The 18,334-nt window shown below is 36.2% G+C and overlaps 1 protein-coding gene across 1 annotated transcript in view; it reads left to right on the forward strand.

Moving 5' to 3' along the window:
• Positions 1–18,334, forward strand: part of HECW2 (HECT, C2 and WW domain containing E3 ubiquitin protein ligase 2) — a 422,966-nt gene that overhangs the window by 358,993 nt on the left and 45,639 nt on the right. Inside the window, 2 exon segments of the mRNA XM_020993535.2 lie at positions 5,790–5,873; positions 10,539–10,648. Of these exon segments, the coding sequence (XP_020849194.1) occupies positions 5,790–5,873; positions 10,539–10,648 (194 nt within the window).

The raw sequence follows: 18,334 nt of genomic DNA on the forward strand, positions 1-18,334 counted from the left end.
CTCACAGAATCTCTCTCTTCCTTTAAGATAAAACTCAGACACTATCTTCTACATGAAACCTTTTCTGATTTCTCCAAATGCTATAAAAACTATTTAACTACATAGTGTATATTTGTATTTATTAACCTTATTATATATATATGTATGTATATTATTTTTATATGTACTTATTTTCTGCCCCCAATAGAATCTAAGCTCCTTGTTGGCAGGGATCTTTTTTTTTTTTGCATTTCTATCCCCATTGTCAAGCATATATTATGTACTTAATACATATTTGATTAATAAATTAATAAACATTATTTTATATCTCTAGATAAATTAAACTGAACATATAATTGATAAAAAAAATCATATATTGGGGCAACTAAGTGATGCAATGAATGGAGCACTGGCCCCGGGTGGAGGACCTAAGTTCAAATCCAGCTTCAGATACTTAACTAGCTATGTGACCCTGGGCAAGTCACTTAACCCCAATAGCCTCCAAAAAAAAAAAAAAAGAAGGAATAATTTTTCACTAAATACTTTACTCAATAAAAACACTTAATGATCACTGTGGTCAAGGCCCTATGCCAGGCATTGGGGAAGATACAGTGGTAAATAAGACAGTGTTCCTGCATCAAAGGCCTTAAATTCTATAACACAGATCTAGATGCAAAGATACAAGAACTAGGAGATTAGACTCCATAGGTTTTGAAGGGTATTTTTGTTTTGTTTTATTTTGGTTTTTTGTGGAGGCAACATAGTAGTGTGAAAAGTATGCTAGACTTGTCAGGAAAACCAAGCGTGAATTCTGCCTCCAGCACTTGCTAGCTGTGGACAAATCTCTTAATTTCTCTGAGCTTTGATTTCTTCTGTATGTGTAAAAGTGACTATAATAAGGACTGTGGTGCCTGTATCATGGAGTTGTTGTGAGAATAAAATGAATTAATGCATAGAGAACACTCTACAAAACTTAAAATACCGTTGAAATGTCAAAAAAAAAAGAAAAGAAAATTTTATTTATAGTCTCCTAGCATACTTGTTGACTACAGATTAGTTGTTAACTACAGATTAGTCAAATGGTCCCTCTGTGCAGCAGCTGCTGATTCCATATTCTAGGCCTTGCAGTGAGTAAAATGTCATCCAGAAACAGAAGCATCTTTAGGGAATCCCTTTCTCATCTGGACGATGCACAGGGCATCTTCAATGACAATCACTATTGCTAGCATTTGTTCTCTGTTTTGTGTCTTGCTTAATTCAGTTCAATTCAGCAAACTTTTATTGAACAATCACAATGTGTAAAGCATTAGGATAGGTATGGATACCTCTCTGGCTCTGTGGTCAGAGGAACTGGGTTCAAATCCTGCCCAGATACCTGTAGCATCTTAGACAACTCACTTAACCTACCTAGGCCTTAATTTCCTCAACTACAAAATGAAGAGACTAGCCCAAATAGCCTATGAGGTCTTATGAAATAGCCCCTGTTCTCCAGGAGTTTATATTCTGCATTGTTAGTCAGAGGATTATAGAACTAAAGTATTTCTGTGATTGAATGGATCAAGAATCTTGTATTATCTTAACAAAAGTCTTCTTGTTGGAATTTTTAAGACTGCATTTTGTTATACTAAAGCAAATGTTTTTTGGTAATCAACAAGTAATTAATACAATAACATTTGTATCCACTATGTTGTCCAGTCATTTTTCAGTCACATCCAACTCTTCATGAACCCACTTGGGGTTTTCTTGGCAAAGCTACTGGAGTGGTTTGCCATTTCCTTCTCCAGCTTATTTTACAAATGAGGAAACTGAGGCAAACAAGGTTAAGTTACTTGCCCAGGGTCACACAGCCAGTAAGTGTCTGAGGTCGCATTTGAACTCAGGAGGAAGAAACTTCTTGACTCCAGGCCCAGCACTCTATCCACTGCCCCACCTCGCTGTCCCTGAATATTTCTCCATCAATTTGGGAGTGTGAAAATGTGATCCACTCTAAAGGTTCATCTGCGAAAGCCAACATTCCTCCTCCCTTTTCTTGTTTTCATCAATATATGTAAAGGCCAGTACCGTAAAGGAGAATTGTGTGTGGGCATTTGGCTTCATCTTCTTGGCTACCTTTTAAGAAAGTAATATCACTGGAAATCTTTTCCATACTTTAAGCATTTTCCCATCTTTGTTATGTCTTGAAAATTGATATTCTAAGTACCTGTAAAATAGTTTCGCCTCAAGCCTGGGTTCCTTCTTTGCATATTTGGTCAGGCCCTGCCCACTTTCTTTTTTCTTGAGCACTATTTCTGCTTCTTCATATAACATGAGAATGTTCAGATTCAAAGTGTGGTTGTTTCACTGTCATAAATAATCAGAAGTTACAGTTGGAGTGCCGGTAACTTCCATTTCAAATCTACTTCTTGGGTTCCTTCCAGTCTCAACTGTCCGCATTATTTCCTTCTTTTTTTTGAAAATCAGAACAAAATGTGCTCTTTTCTAGTCCTGTGTACTTTCCCTGATCTCTATACTCTCTCAAAGATTGGATCAACAATCACATCTACAGGTTATATCAATACCCTTAGATGTAACTCTTCTAGGCCTCACTGAAGGCAACTATTTGCTCTCTCACCATCTTCACATTTATCTTGCTTTTTTGGTTTCAATTTTTTTTCTTGATCTGGCTTATTTAGGTTTCACACACCAGTCTTCCTACAGGCTCTTTTCTCTTCCCTCTCTTCTCTTTTCCCCCCCACTGTTTTATTAGGAAGTCCCACTCACAATCTTTTGTCATTTCCTTCTATATTGTTTTACAAATGAATTTATATTCTAAACTATTCATCCTTGGCTATTTTGTCTTACCCTTGGCAAGGAGTTTAAATGCTTGCTCACTGATGCAGTTTCTTTTGCCCTCCTTGTGGTGACATTTCATGATGAGACATGATAGAAATTGTCTCAGAAATGGTAATAATGAGATTCAGTGCTTTTGGGCTTATCCATTTCTTGTTTCTAAAGATTGACAGCTTATTTAAATAGATAACATAGAATTGTTATAATTGCATGCTGTGTCTTACCTTGATGAGATATTCTTCTCCACTTCTAGTTTGGTGTCCATTTTGGCCTTTGCTCTAACCTGTCAGTGTTTTGGCTTTATCATCTGTAACCAGTTGTTGTGTGTCTATGAAGATATTGTCCATTTTATTTTGGGGCATATTGTTCACTGCTTTCTATGTCCACTACCTTCTGACACCTCTTGAAGAAAGTGTTCATGACATATAGGTGTGAGGGTCCTGAGTAATTTACAGACCGTGGTCACTTTCATTTCTTAATCCTAAATTATATTTTCCAATTTATATGTGTGGGTTTGTTTGTATTTTTTGACATTTTTCCTTATGCCCATCTCTTTTGTTGTAGTCACCACATACTTAGAAGTATGCTGACTTGGCTTAGAGAATCTTGTCAAGTTTTTCATAGGATTTTCATTCTCCTTTACCCTCTACGAGACATTTTAGTGCATAAGCTACAACACTCTTGTTTGTGGTCCTCTTACACAGAAGCTAATTAGGAGCACTGAAAGAAGAGCTGATGAAATGTCACATGACATAATGCTTCCTGTTGCCATTAGGTACATGAAAAAACCAACTTTGACTTCTTTATTTGTCACTCTGATGAGCTCTTGGGCTTCCATTTTGCTCCAACTTCTTTATGTCTTCTGGTTTCAATTATAGTGAGAATGTCAATGTGGATATGATTCATTTGCTTTAGTAATGTTTTGACTCATTGATTGTTAAATGCCGATTTTACATTTAGAACAGCAAGATCAAATTAGTGTTTGTAGATTATCTAAAACTCTCTGTCCTCTTTTATTCAATTGTCATTATAGAAGTGGAAATGGGCCACATAATGTTATGTGGATTATTTGTTATTTCTTTCTACTGGCTCTTCACAGCCAAATAATTTACTTCATAACCAACCTAATAGTGTCATATTCTTTGGACTTAATGAGGCCACTTCTTGGACAGCTAGCACAATCTGTCATTCTGATCATACTAGAAGCCATTCCAGTGTGGGATAACTCTCCAGCCCTAGCTGTCTATTGATATAGCCTTCAAGAACTCTACTCTTCCACAGTGACTCAGAGTAAGATTTGGTCCTCAAACATATAATGGATCTAAATCAATATGTATTTAGACAACTGGGAATTTATTTCATTGTTACTAAAAGTGCAGTAGAATGAATGTATCATAAGTAGGATGAGGGTTTGCATCAACTTTTGGTCCTATATTCCAATCACATTAATATTTTTTCAGTACTTTTGAGAGGTTTATAATCTTTTTTCCCTCTATGACCAAAGCCAGATTAGTAATTTAGTACTCTGAAGGAGTACTAAATAAAATGGGAAAAACAATCATAAGAGTTTCTCATTAAAACTATATAGATATAGGTAAGATGATTAACTCAAAGCTAAGGAAGGAAAATATTGCCCTTGTAACATCAGATAGATAATGCCAACGAAAGCTAAAGAAATATATGATAGATCTTTGAGTGGGGAAAGCCATGAAATATCTGAAAAGCATGTATGTTATAGTAGTTAATGAACATTATACCTGAGTTGAGATAATATGAATAGAATGTGAGGTAGTTAGTGCAGCATAGTAGAAAGAGCATTGGACTTGGAGTCAGGAAGACCTGAATTCAGACTTTGCCTCAGACATTTACTAGCTGTGTGACAAGATCCTTGACCTCTTTCAGCCTCAGTTTCCTCATCTGTAAAAATGGGCATAATAATAGCACCAGGTTATTCAGTCACTCAAGCATTTAAGTGCCTACTGTGTGCCAGGCACTGTACTACTGTCCTACAAAAGACAACCCCTGCTCACAAGGAGCTCATAGTCTAATGGTATGGAGCAAAGATGGCAGACACATGGCTTGCATGCAGCCCCCCAACACTCCCAAATACAGTCCAAACAAGATTAAAATGTTGTTCCTACTTGATTTCAGTGTGTTAATGTGTTAATAAAAAAGAAATATATAAAATGTGTAGTTTTCTGGGTCAATATGCAGCCTACAAGGATCCTTATCTATGGTTTAGTGGCCCTGTTTCTATTTGAGTTTGATACCACTGGTGTAGACAACATGAAAACAGCTAGATACCATTAAGATATTTATTTACAGGATGATTTGGAGATAATCAACAGAGAGAAGGCTGTTATTGTGAGGATCAAATAAGAAAATACATGTAAAGTACATGGCATACCTTAAACCCCTATTTAAATGTGAACCAAATAATAATTACTATAAGATCTATGATGTTGACCACAGGGCCTGGAGAGTGTATGAAATAGACAATCAGAACAGGGTGTTACAAGCAGAAGAAAGATGTGTAAGGATGCCTACTTTATTGTATGAGGTGCATATTATGTGTAGCTTAAATTTATATCTTCAAAAAAAAGGAGCGTATCCTTTTAAAAGATCCCTTTTATAAGTAATAACCTTCTCCTGAACACTGCTGAGAAGTTAGTGACACAAATACTATTGACATGAAAAATTTATTTCCATTAGTTGAATGGTTCTACTACCTAAAGCAGCTCCAGCATTAGAGATGACAGCAACAGAAAACCCTGTCATTTCAGGTCTTAGATTATAAGTTTCTCTTGCTTTCATGGAATTGGCATGATGCAATTCAAAAGTGGTGTCTGGAAAATGAGAGATGGGGAGATGGGAAGAAGAGAGGGGTCATCTTTTCACACTATGCTTTTTCCTTATTACTCTGCTTTATTTTGCCTTGTATTCACAAAAGATGTTTTGGAACTGTCTCTTTACTTGATTAGGGAGAAGATTCAGTTTATCCGGACAGAGGGGACACCTGGATTGGTCCGTCTTTCCAGCGATGCTGATCTTGTAATGTTGCTAAGGTAGGTAACCTATTTGACCCTTAGCTGTTGATATAGATGCTTTTGGGGTTGTTTGTTGCAAAGCAGTTCAAGTATGTAATATGATATGAATTGGTGACAGATGGCTTCATGAGGAATAGCTGTGAGAGTGATTTGGTTAATTTAGTCCTACTTTGTCAGCATAGCATAGAGGAAAGAGATTTACAGAATTACACCTAGAGGGGACCTCAGAAGTCCTCTAGTCTAACCTTTTCATTCTGAAGATGACAAAACTAAGGCCCAAAGGCAAGCAGGTAGCAAGTATTAGGGCCAAGAGTCAACCATAGATCTTTTGGTTCCAATTAGTTTTGTTCCACTGTATCAAACAGATCTGAAATCAGAGTCCTGTGTCTAAACACTGCCATTGCCATTATCATTTATTTGTGTTGCCTTGGGGCAATCACTTTACCTATCTTGGTTTACTCATTTCTAAAATGAAGGGGCTAGACTAGAAGCAATTCCAAGATCATTTCCTGGATTTAAATTTATGATCATTTTGAAGTGACAGTCTTATTATTATTTTTATTTTATTATTTATTATTATCATTATACATTATTGGGAGAAGAGGTAGAAAGGAATGGAAAGGTAAAAGAGGTAAAATTCTATGAAGGGATATAGTCCATCAACAATCCAGACTAACTCTTATTCAGAGGAAGAACTAGAAGAATGGATAGTTATAGCCTTTCAGAGCAAACTAAGATCATTGTCACCTTTTACTGTCATATAGATCCACAAAATGTGCTTTGCTCCCCTTTGCTATTTCAACTTACCCACTTTTTTGTGTAGTTTGGAGAGTTTATATGTGGAAATTTGGGACCTGAGTTATTATTTTGCCAATAACGCTAAATACCAACTTGAAAGTTCTTAAACATGCTGTGACCAATTTTGTCTCTATTGTTGTTGATAAGACTTGTTGTGGTTGGAGAGAAGTGGAAAGAAGTCATCAATAATCATTGTCATTTATAATCTATCTAGAAAAGGGTAATGGCTATGTTCAGTGTTTAGGAGGCCCAACACTAATAATAGAACAATATAGAAAATTCTTACTAAGCCATTCAAGAAATGTAAAATTTATTCCAGAAGTAAATAAGAGCTGGAGGGACACTTTAGTATTGTTCTTGTGGCCAAGTGTGTCCCATCTGAGTCTGGCAATTGATTGCCTGATGCTTCACAGAATCACAGAATATGAGAGTTAGAAGGGAGTTCAGTGATCAGAGGAATCCCCACTATGGCAAATGGTCATCCAGCTTCTGCTTGAAGGAGGAATCCAGCCTTTCTTCCAAGAAAGAAGTCTCTAGGCAATCCATGCCACATTGGACTAGCTCTAATTGTTGGGAAGTTTTTTTGGTTTTTTAATTTTTTTTCCCTTAACATCAAATTTAAGTTGGACTCTTTGCAATTCTCATCCCTTTCTCCTAGCTCTGCCTCAAACTACCTTTCTCTAAAACTAAAATAAAATTATGTTGTTCTTCCTTATAGAGTAGTTAAAATCTGTTTAATTAAGAGTTTACAGATCCTTTTCCCAATGTGGTATGCTACTTGATAATATCTCAAGGAGTGAAACCCATGAAAAAATGCCAGCAAAAGCAATGATTAAATGTATTTTTAAATCTTCACACAGGTGCCATGACATCTAATTTAAGATTACAGCAAGTAGTTTAGAGGAGAAAATAAGGTAGCTTCTTGTAACTGTTAGAGCTGAAGTTAATTTATGAGGCAGATCCTGAAAGATAGAATTTCACTGATACTCAGATTTGAAATTAGTGTCTACTAACAGAAGACTATACTCTTGCCTTGGGGGACAGTAAAGTTGGAATTCTTGGCAAAATGAGGCTTATTATACTAGCAAAATAGCTGCCTGGCAAATACCATTTTTAAGCATATTAAAGAGTTGAAAAGCATTCTTATGTAATGGATATAGCCTTGGAGTCAAGAGAACTTAAGTTCAAATACTGTCTCTAATACATATAAGCTATGTGACCATGGGCTCAGTGGCCCAGGAAACTTTCTAAGATTATAAATTGAACATGAGTTGCTGATTTGCATTAGTGGAGAGAATTTTCATCCAGAAATTTCCTACACTAATGAAATCATCAGTCTACCAAAATAAATAAATTCTTATTGCTTCTCTCTGCAGTCAACCTGTGGTCCTTTAAAAACATGTTCAACAACTTCAGTAGTGGAAGTTTTTTCAATCCAAATTTTAAAGGAGTTATAATAGAAGACAAATGGTTTCTGCAACAGAGCTCCTGTGGCTTTAAAATGTCACATATTTTCATCATTTCTTAAGAGGTTTACTAATGAGTCTCCAAATAGTCACTATTTCTGATAGATTGTATTTTAGGGAGAATGACAGACTGAGGTGGTTCTTAACATAGGATGTGGTATGTTAGGTATTTAGGGGAAAAGTTGTGTGCATTCATATCTATTCTATACATTCTATCACATTTTGGTCATCCCCCAAATCATTTATGTAACAACAATCAAGTGAGAACACAACTGCTCAATTTCATTCAACACACCCTGGTTTGCAGCAACCAAATCTAAATGGAACATTTTTATTCTTGGAGACAGGAAAAAATGTGTCATAGCCAAACTGATGAAAATACCAATCACCATCTACACTTTAATGAGCTTCAGAGTAGGATGCTAAATATTTTAAGCCATGTCATTGTTTAGATTATTTGCACTTTAGAGGAGTAGAAAAGTTGATAAACGTCTTCCCCATTATTTACTTCAGCCAAACAAGTGATTTTGAAGTTCATTCATACTGAAAGAACAAGTTAATATTTTTTCCCTGTGGAAAAACTCAAGGGTATTTTAGAAAAAGGGAGGACAAGTTACCTATACACACTATTCTCTAACTGAAAAGGGGGAAAAAAAGACTTTAGATAAGAATGGCAATTTGTTTTAACCTATAGGATTTTTATTGGGTGATTAATTTCTAATAAGCAACTCAGCACACCTGGATGTTTAATCACTGTGTCAACTGGAGAGTGGAAAGTTGCCTTCATAACTTTATGCTTCAGTTCTTCAGCATTTATTTTTATTATATTTTGAAGTTTCAGTGATTTGATTGATGCTCAAATAATTTGCCCACAAATGAAAGGGTAAGAGAGAGTGTGTGTTTCCATGTAGTTATATTTCTTAAAAGGAAAATCATTTATGGTAAAGGGGAAAAGATTATGCTAAAGCTGCAATTTCAAGATTATTGCTCTAGGAAATCATTCCAATTTAAAATAAATCTTTTTCTCCTCACTGTATGTTTTACACGAACAGAGGATTCTAAATGTACTAACTTGGACTTATTATAGCTCATTCAGTTTCATTAGTCCTTTAAGAAATTCATCTCATATAAAATATGCTCTGACCCTGTAGATAACTCCTTTATTAAAAAGCAATTTCAGTATTCATCTTTAGAAATGATTAGTTATTGGATTTTCTCACTAAGCAGGAAAGAATGCACATCATAATTTCCCAAGCTTAAAAGAATAAAAATAACATGTAGATACATATTTCTGCATTCATATATAAATAAATTGCAAATGAAATCTATTGTGAAATCTTTGTGCATGTCCATATCTATCTTGAGATAAGTAATGAGTTTTAAAAATCCACTCAATTCTCCATCATTATAATTTTTGGGGAAAAAAAGTCTATGATTCCTATACTCCAAGCTTCTCTTTAGGTATTAATTAATATCCTTGGGAGAATAATATAAGCAAAACCATTCTGAAGGGAAAAGAATATTATTGACTGTACTAGTGTTATGTGTTCCCACACATTTGTAAAAGTAAGATGAAATTTAAAAAAATAGAGATGTAAATTATTTGTAGGGAGAAGAGAAGGTCAAGAAGAACATTGTTATATTTCTTATCTATAATAATAATAAACAATAACAGTAATTAGCACTGAAATCACTTTAATATTTACAAATCAGTTTACAAATATTATGTCATTTTATCCTTACTACAACCGTTGGAGGTAGGCACTATTATTATTCCCATTTTACAGATGAGGAAACTGAAGCTGACAGAAGTTTAGTGATTTGCCCAGGAACACACAGCTAATAAGTTTTTGGGGCTGAATTTGAACTCGGGTCTTCCTGACTCCAAGTCCAGTGTTTTATCCACTTCTTCACATACCTACAGCGTAAATATTTTGAAGGCAGGGATTATGTCATAGATTTCTTTGTGGGCTCAACAATATCTGGCATACAGAAAGGCACTCAAAATTTTCTATTCCTTTGATTTCCTTTTGATTTCCCCCCAAAATCTTGAAGTCCTGATGTGGTAAGTCTTAAAATGTAACACTTAAAATCCAGGAATACATAGTTGAAGCAAAAATAGTTTAATTTCAGACGGATGAATGTTGCATATAATTGGTTTAAAAAAAACACAAAACTCCTAAACAAATTCCCACCTCTTTTAAAGAAGAGTCAAGAAGACTTTTATTTTCCTTCACAAAAATAACATGAAAGATCCCTCCTCTGGGAAGCTGAATATAACCTAAGTCCTCTGGATTGGAAGGAGAGTGATAGTAGTCACAGTATGATAGAGTGAGAATAACTGTCATATTCAGAATTTTACAAATAAGGAATTTTGGCCTCTGGTGGTAGTCAATTTCTCCTCTCTGGTCTTTCCCAGTTTATTCGAAGAAGAGATAATGTCATATGTGCCTCCACATGCCTTACTCCATCCCAGCTATTGCCAGTCCCCGCGCAGTTCCCCTGTGTCCTCACCTCAGAACTCTCCAGGTAAGCTGAAGTGATACTTGGGAAGTGAGCACTGATATTGGAAGTCCTGTCTTTACCAAGGACAAGTGAGGGAGTAATTTGGGAAGACATTGTAATGGTTATCACCTGAGTAACTTTTTGGTTATGCTGGTATTTCTTAGATCTTTAAGACTAACTTATTTCTAAAATTATTTATGATGGACAAAGAGATAGCAAGATTCTAGAGCATGAAATAAATTGCCAATAATGACATGCTCATTGGTCATTTTGTTTGGATAAACCACGTTTAGTATTTTGCTACAATTAAAATTACCTATGTAAATTTAAATTTGCTCATGTGCCATGTAAATTACCCATTATCATTTTGGGGAATCTCAAATAATCTTTTCTCATTAAGGGGGTCACGTTGATGCAAAAAAAGAAATAATTCTACTGCCAGGAAATGACCTCTAAATATTTTGACATATCCATGACTTCAATGATACAGGCACTACCTCCATTTGTACAGATTACAACCTATCTGTCCCTTCTCACGCGATGATCTTCTTGTTCATGTCCTTCTATAGATCCCTCATAGAATATCTACCTAGTCTGCTAGAGCACTTTAACGTTCTTTTGGTACCAGTACCGTACTAGTATTAGTTGTCTACTAAGGTTGTCTGTCTGTATCCTTTTCTCCTTTTACTACATGACAAGTTGACCTGTGATCACAGATTTCCTGGATGTGTTTGATACCACTTCTTATGCACAGATCGTTGTTGGTAATAAACCATAGTCATATACATGTATATGAGTACATATACCAAAAACCTGATTCTGAGATGGCTTATTTGCAAAAACTATTGATAAATAGAATATGAAAATCCATTCCCCTATCCTTCTACATTGCCATCGTTTCTAATGGTCTTTACCTTAATAACAACTTCTACTAAATCTAAATATTTGTACTTCTCCTGATGCTAAAAGTCCCAAGTTATTGAAGTGATACTAGGATGTGTTTCCCATCCCTGTTTTCCAAGACCCATTTAGAGCTGATAAGGACCTCAGGGATCATGTAAGGAGCCCCTCTTCCCCTCATTTATAGATGAAGCAAATGAAGCTGAGAAAGCATTCATTTGAATCCTGTGAATTCTTTGTCTAATGCTAGCTCAGGTTTCTCTATAATAAGTTCTTCAAAGATTGTCACATATTCAGTTTTTCATTTAGGACGACAAGTTAATTATGAGATGAGGGAGAACCTTAAGTTAACATAATTCATCTCCACAAAACAATCACAAGATCATCAGTGTTTACTCTGGATGAATTGAGGAGTAGAAATGGAAGGTCATCAAAAGTAAAGATTAAGAGGAAATAATAATGAAGAGAAACATAAGAAATCACCAAAATGCCTAGTCTTCTTATTTGCGTTTTAGAAGTTAGTTGCTTCTCATGTAGAATACTTTCATTTTAAAGTACCTAAAATCCATCAAGCATCAGTCTTGGATAAATTGTAGAAAGATCACATATGAAAAACATATTTGCATAGTTGAATTTTATGTTGGGATGAAATGTATTCAGGACTCTCAGGTTTAGGATAATATATTTTCTGAGAATATATATAACCCAGATATCATGACATTAATAGGAATATTTGGGTGTTTTTTAATTTTTAGAAAGAATGATCTCCATATTTTGGCCAAGTCTCTTTTTAGTGGGACTTCTTTGTTCTTGAAGTTGATATGTCTTGCTTGATACCGATGGAAATCATTATAACTGATTTCACATGCTAAAGGATTAGGATCAGCTAACACTGTCTGATGGCGATTCTTTTGAGACTTTTTAATAGATTAAAGTTTCCTTTTGAAATTATCCCTCATGTTTTTGAGAAAGCAATATTTTCAGCAGACCCAAAGGAGTTTGAACTCCTTTCCCTTGACTAGAATTTCACCACTTCAGGCTGCAATGAAAATAATATTGTTAAAAGTTACTACTATATAATAAAATTTAATGATCATTTAAAAAATCCCTCTAGAGGCTTAGTAATCTTTTCAAAATGCTTCTCGTCTCAAGTACATTTGCATTTCTGCAAGCAAAAATGGTGATAGGAGCTATGGAAAATTTGATTCATTCTCTTTGCAGCTGTCAGACTACTCACTTAAAATTTATCAAAATCTTGGAATGGGAGCATTTGTTTTTGTGGTATAATTCTAATGCCAGCCTCAACTACACTTATGCCAACAGGAAAAGAACTTTTAAAACTTCATATGATTTATTATTCCAAATATGAGACTCAGCAGTTTAAGAAACATTTGTAACAGCATGTTATTTTTATTACCATTTAAATAATGAGATAAGTATTCTCTTATGTGAACACCTTTCAGATAAATGAAGTTCACCCATTTAAATGTCAAAACCTTTTAATTTTTAATAATTTTTTATAAAAATCCCAGTCAGGCACAGTTCCCTGCCTTCTCAGAGTAAGATAAATATGATTTCTTGGTGACTCAGTCATTATTATAATTATTAATAACTGTACTGTGCTGAGCTTTTGTAGCTTTAACGTCTTTTACCCCTCTCTGTCAGTGGCTACTTATGTTGTTTCTCTGTGGTTTTTATTTAAAAAAATGTATAAATAGTATTCTGTAGCATAAGAAATCAAAAACCCATTTTTGTTGGAAGGGTGTTCAAAATAAATGTTGATGAGTTCTGAGCATCTCTTCTACCAAAGCAAGTCATAGATTCTGAGTTCAAAGAGACCATGATAGAGGTCATTCCTATAGTATCCCTAGCAAATGATCATCCAGCTTTTGTCAGACCACCAAAATTTACAAATCCAGCCCTCATCTCTCTCCTGAATTTCAGTCCATTATCTCCATCTGGATATCCCATAAACATCTCAAATTCTGTATGTCCAAACACAACTCACTGTCTTCCCCTCTAAATCTCCTCTTCCAAAATTTCTATTTCCTTTGAGGACACCATCATCCTCAATCACCATTCCCATCACCCAGGTTTATTACCTCAGAGTTAACCTTGACTCCTTTCTTTCCCTCACCCACCATATATAACTAGTCGCCAAGTCCTGTCAATTCAAACTTTGCAACATCTTTTTAATCTGTCCTATTTCTCCACTCACACAACCATCACCCTGAAGAGATTCTTATCACCCCTCACCTGGCCCATTAAATGGCTTCCCTGCTTAAAATCTTTTTTCTCTCCATTCCATCCTGTATACAGTTGCTACAATAATCTTCTTAAAGTACAAGTCTGACCATATCAGCCCCCAACTCAAGATACTTCTGTGGCTTCCATCAAATTGCCCTGGGATAAAATGGAAAATATTTGGTTTAGTATTTGAAGGCATTTACAGTTGGTATGCAGTCTCCCTTTCCAGAATTTCACATTATATCCCTTATACATCCATTCACCCCAAACTGGCCTGAACTCAGATTTCTATTTGTCACTTCAAGTGCCTTTTTCCAGGCTGTCTTGAATGCCTGGAATATACTCTCTCTTTATTTTTACCCCTTAGCTTCCTTAAAGGCTCATCTTAAGAAGCCTTTCTTGACCCTCTAATTATTAGTGCTTTCCTCCTCTTATATTATATTTCCTTTTTTTGTGTAAATGTTGCTTCTCCCCTGAGGGTAGGGGCTGTTTTTTGTTTTATTTTGTTTTGTCTTCCTTTCCCCAGCATCTGGCACAATGTCTTACACAAAGTAGGAATTTGAGAAATTCTTGTTCATTGGACTAAATTGAACTCTAATGCCAGAACCTTTGTGCATAGGCATTCTGATGCCAATTTCCATAGTTCAGAGATTTCTTTTGCTTATTTCCTGATTCTCACCTGTATTTTGAATGGTTGAGATTGCCCAGAGCCTAAACTCCACACAATCAGGATGTGGCCATCTTTACTGTTTTGTTCCATTATTATGTTGGCCTTCAGCTAGATTTGGTGCCAACAGGAGATGTTTAAATTGGTGAGGAGATTTCCATTTTTTAAATAAAATTATTTGGAAACAAGTGGCACCATGTGCCTTCCAAGGACTTGACCATGGAGTGACCCAGAGGAAAGAGAGTTTCCAGCAAAGCCTAGGGCAAATATCTAGTCTCAGAATCAATCCAGATAGATGCATGGAAAGTCCCAAGATGGAACAGTGCCACACACTAGGAGCCAAGTGGAGTCCTTATTTCCCTGGCATTCAAAGGTGTCTATCACATTCTTCAAATATTCCTAGGTAGATGGTCCATTGTTGGTAGCTATTGACATGAGAAAAAAGACTCTAGAGATGACTCCTAAATCTTTTTATCTGTCTCCTAAGGTCCAGCCTTGGATTACCACCTTGGATTACCAGTTGCTGGATGTCACCATCTGGTTGTCCCATTGGCATTTCAAACTGGAAAATATCTGAAATCATCTCAATTCATTATTTTCCTCCCCCCAAACCTGTCCTCCTTCCTAAACTATTTATTTCTGCGAAGTGCACTTATCATTGTTCAAGTCACAAAGATTTACAACCTCTTGACTCTTCTTTCTTCTTCACTCCGCCTATCAAATTGGTTGCCAAGTCTTATCATTTCTCCTGCCACAACATATCCCGCATCTGTTCCATCTCTCCATTCACAGAGTCACCATCCTTGTTTAGGTCCCTATCATCCATTGCTATTACAATTGCAGCTAAATGGCAGAGTGGATACAGTGTGGGACTTGGCATCAGAAATACTCAAGTTCAAATAATCTATCGGCTGTGTGACCATGGACAAGTCATTTAATCTGTCTGAGCTTCAGTTACTTAATCTGTAAAATTGGTGTAATAGTAGCACCTATAGGGGCACTGATAGGTGGTGCAGTGAATAGAGCACCCACCCTGGAGTCAGGAGGACCTGAGTTCAAATCTGGCCTCAAACACTTACTAGCTGTGTGACCTTGCGCAAGTCACTTAACCCAAGTTGCCACCAAAAAAAAATAATGATGACACCTACATCATGGCAAAGTTGTGAGGATCAAATGAGATAACACGTGTAAAATGTTTTGCAAACCTTAAAGTGCTATAGAAATTTTAACAATTATCATAAATTGGTTTCCCTGCTTCTGGTCTCTCTCCAATCCAATCCACCAAAATGCTGAATTTATATACTTACATCACAGGTCTACCAATTTGCTCCTCTGTTGCTCTGTTTGGCTTCTAGACAAGAAAATGAATCCTCAGTTGGCACTGAAGGCCCTTCACAATCTAGCTTCAGCTTATCTTTCCAGATGTATTTCTCCTTACTCTTCCTCATACACTCTACATTCCAGCTTCCATTCAAAGCTCAGCTGTAGTGCTACCTCCTCCATGATGTCTGTCTTCATTCCTCAATTGTTAGAATTTCTCCTCAAATTTTGTTGTTGTTCAGTAATTTCAGTATCTGATTCTTCGTGACCTTGTTTTGAGTTTTTTTCTAAAATTTTTTGGCAAAGGTACTAGAGTGGTTTGCCATTTCCTTCTCCAGCTCATTTTACAGATAAGGAAACTGAGGCAAACACAGTGAAGTGACTTACCGAGGGTCGCACAGCTAGTAAGTGTCTGAGTCAGGAGTTGAATTCAGGAAGATGAGACTTCTTGACTTTAGGCCTAGCACTATATCCACTGTACCACTTAGCTGCCCCCTCTCCTCAAAGTATTTTGCATATGTGTTACATTCACTTGTGTTCTGCTATTACCCCTAACAGAATATAAACTTTTGAAGATAGGGATGGTTTCACTTTTTGTGCTTTTATCTCCAGCACCTACCACAGTGCTTTGGCATATGATATTTGTCAGATGGAATTCTATGTTGAAGGAAATTATTGGATTGACTTGTGAATGTGCAACTGTGTATGGATAAATTAGCATACTGTGAAATATTATCTTGTTGTGCTGTCTAGCACAAAAAAACCGCAGAGAAAATGAATTCTTGAAAGGGATTCCTTCCTACATAAGAGGGACAAAAGAGGAGGAATTCAAACCAATATTTTATCTGGTTATTTCATAAAGGTAGGGTTAGACCTGTGATTTCATTAGTATAGGAAATTACTGAATGAGCATGACACACACACACACACACACACACACACACACACACACACACATTCCAATTCAAGTTGGCACCTTCTCTGAAACTTATAGTCTTAGTCACCTAGAGCAACTTGCCCAAGGTGACCAAGCCAAGGTATGTCAGAGGCAGGTTTTCCCGGATCTGAGGTCAGCTTTCTATGTCTCTATCCACTATGCCACATTTCCTCATATCATATATACAGATATAGATATATAGACAGACACATGTATATATAGACATATACACACATAATTTATACATATTGAGAGAGCACACTTGTTTTCTGTTTTGATTTCTTTCTCAAAATCATAAGCATAAAACGAATCTATTCACGAGGATATTTTGTCTTGGTCCTCTTTTCATGGTCATGTTAATACCACAATTGCAGTAGTTCAATCTTTCAGTAATATAGTTGGTTCCCAAAGTAGAAGTAATTATTGTATTTATCCTGGAGTTTCTTGGCACTTAACGGCTGACTTACAACAAGAACTTGTCATTCCCCAACAGAATTATTTAGGGGTAATTTTTTAACCGTGAAATCATGCATGAGTGATTTTTTATATTTCCACAATAGAACCATTTGCAAAGGTATTTGTGGACTTGAAAAGTTTCCATCCCCAGAGCCTCCAAAATGAGATCTGTTTTGCCTAGCATAAAAGTGGAGCTTAAGTTCATTTTATGAACTCCGTATTGATCACGGCATTTCACACTTCCCTTTAACTGTCTCAGATGATAGGGAAAAGGAGAAGAGTACATTTGTCATGTATTTGATGCTGTTAGCTATTACAAGGGTTCCATTTCATTCTCTTCAATACTGTGAGCTGGCTCCTCTTTTACCTCTAGTCCTATGACTATAACATCCCTATATCTCTATACTCTGCCCTTTGTGGGGTTCCTCCTCTCTATTCCTAGGCATCTATTCCAGTTTCGTATGTCCAAATAGCTATCAGACATTTCCACATGGATGTCCCATCATCACTACATACTCAACAAGCCCAAAGCTGAACTTACCATCTTTCCCCTGAAACTGACTTTTCCCCCCCAGCTACCCTATTATGTCAGGAAGGGATAATCAATAGAGAGACAGACTTGGAGCCTGGAAATCTGGGTTGGAATCCCACCTTATGTTTCTCTGAACAAACCTGAGAGAATGTCTTAAGCTCTCTGGGAGAGTTTGCTGTGTGGGTTTGGGCAACTGATTTAAACTTCCATGTGTAAAACAGAGGTAAAAATGGAAGCACTAGCTTTTCCTCTCTCAGTTCCAGCCATATACATTGTTGCCAGTCCAATTTCTCTGATGGTATGAGCAGCTGGGGACAGTTCAAGGAGGAAGTGAGGGAGTCTCTTTGGGCTCATTCCCCCTCCTCTCAATAGTCTTTGATTATAGGTGCAATGGTCTACTTCCTCAAAATGCTCCCCAAGATGAATTGCCTTCTGTTGATATCACCTTTGGTGATATGCCTAAGCACAGAGGCATGTCTAATTCTTTAAACCAGCTTCAATATATTTTGTTGTCTGATTTCATCCAATGACTTGACTTAACTCCTTCCAAAATGAATAAGGACTTGTTTGCACCTAGATTACACTTTTGATTGGTGTTTCTGATTTATTCCAAAGGTGGTCTCACCAGACAAAGGTATCAGGGTGTAAAGC

Source organism: Phascolarctos cinereus, unplaced genomic scaffold, assembly GCF_003287225.1.
Source record: "Phascolarctos cinereus isolate Bilbo 61053 unplaced genomic scaffold, phaCin_HiC Scaffold_726;HRSCAF=1367, whole genome shotgun sequence".
Taxonomy (NCBI): Eukaryota; Metazoa; Chordata; class Mammalia; order Diprotodontia; family Phascolarctidae; genus Phascolarctos; species Phascolarctos cinereus.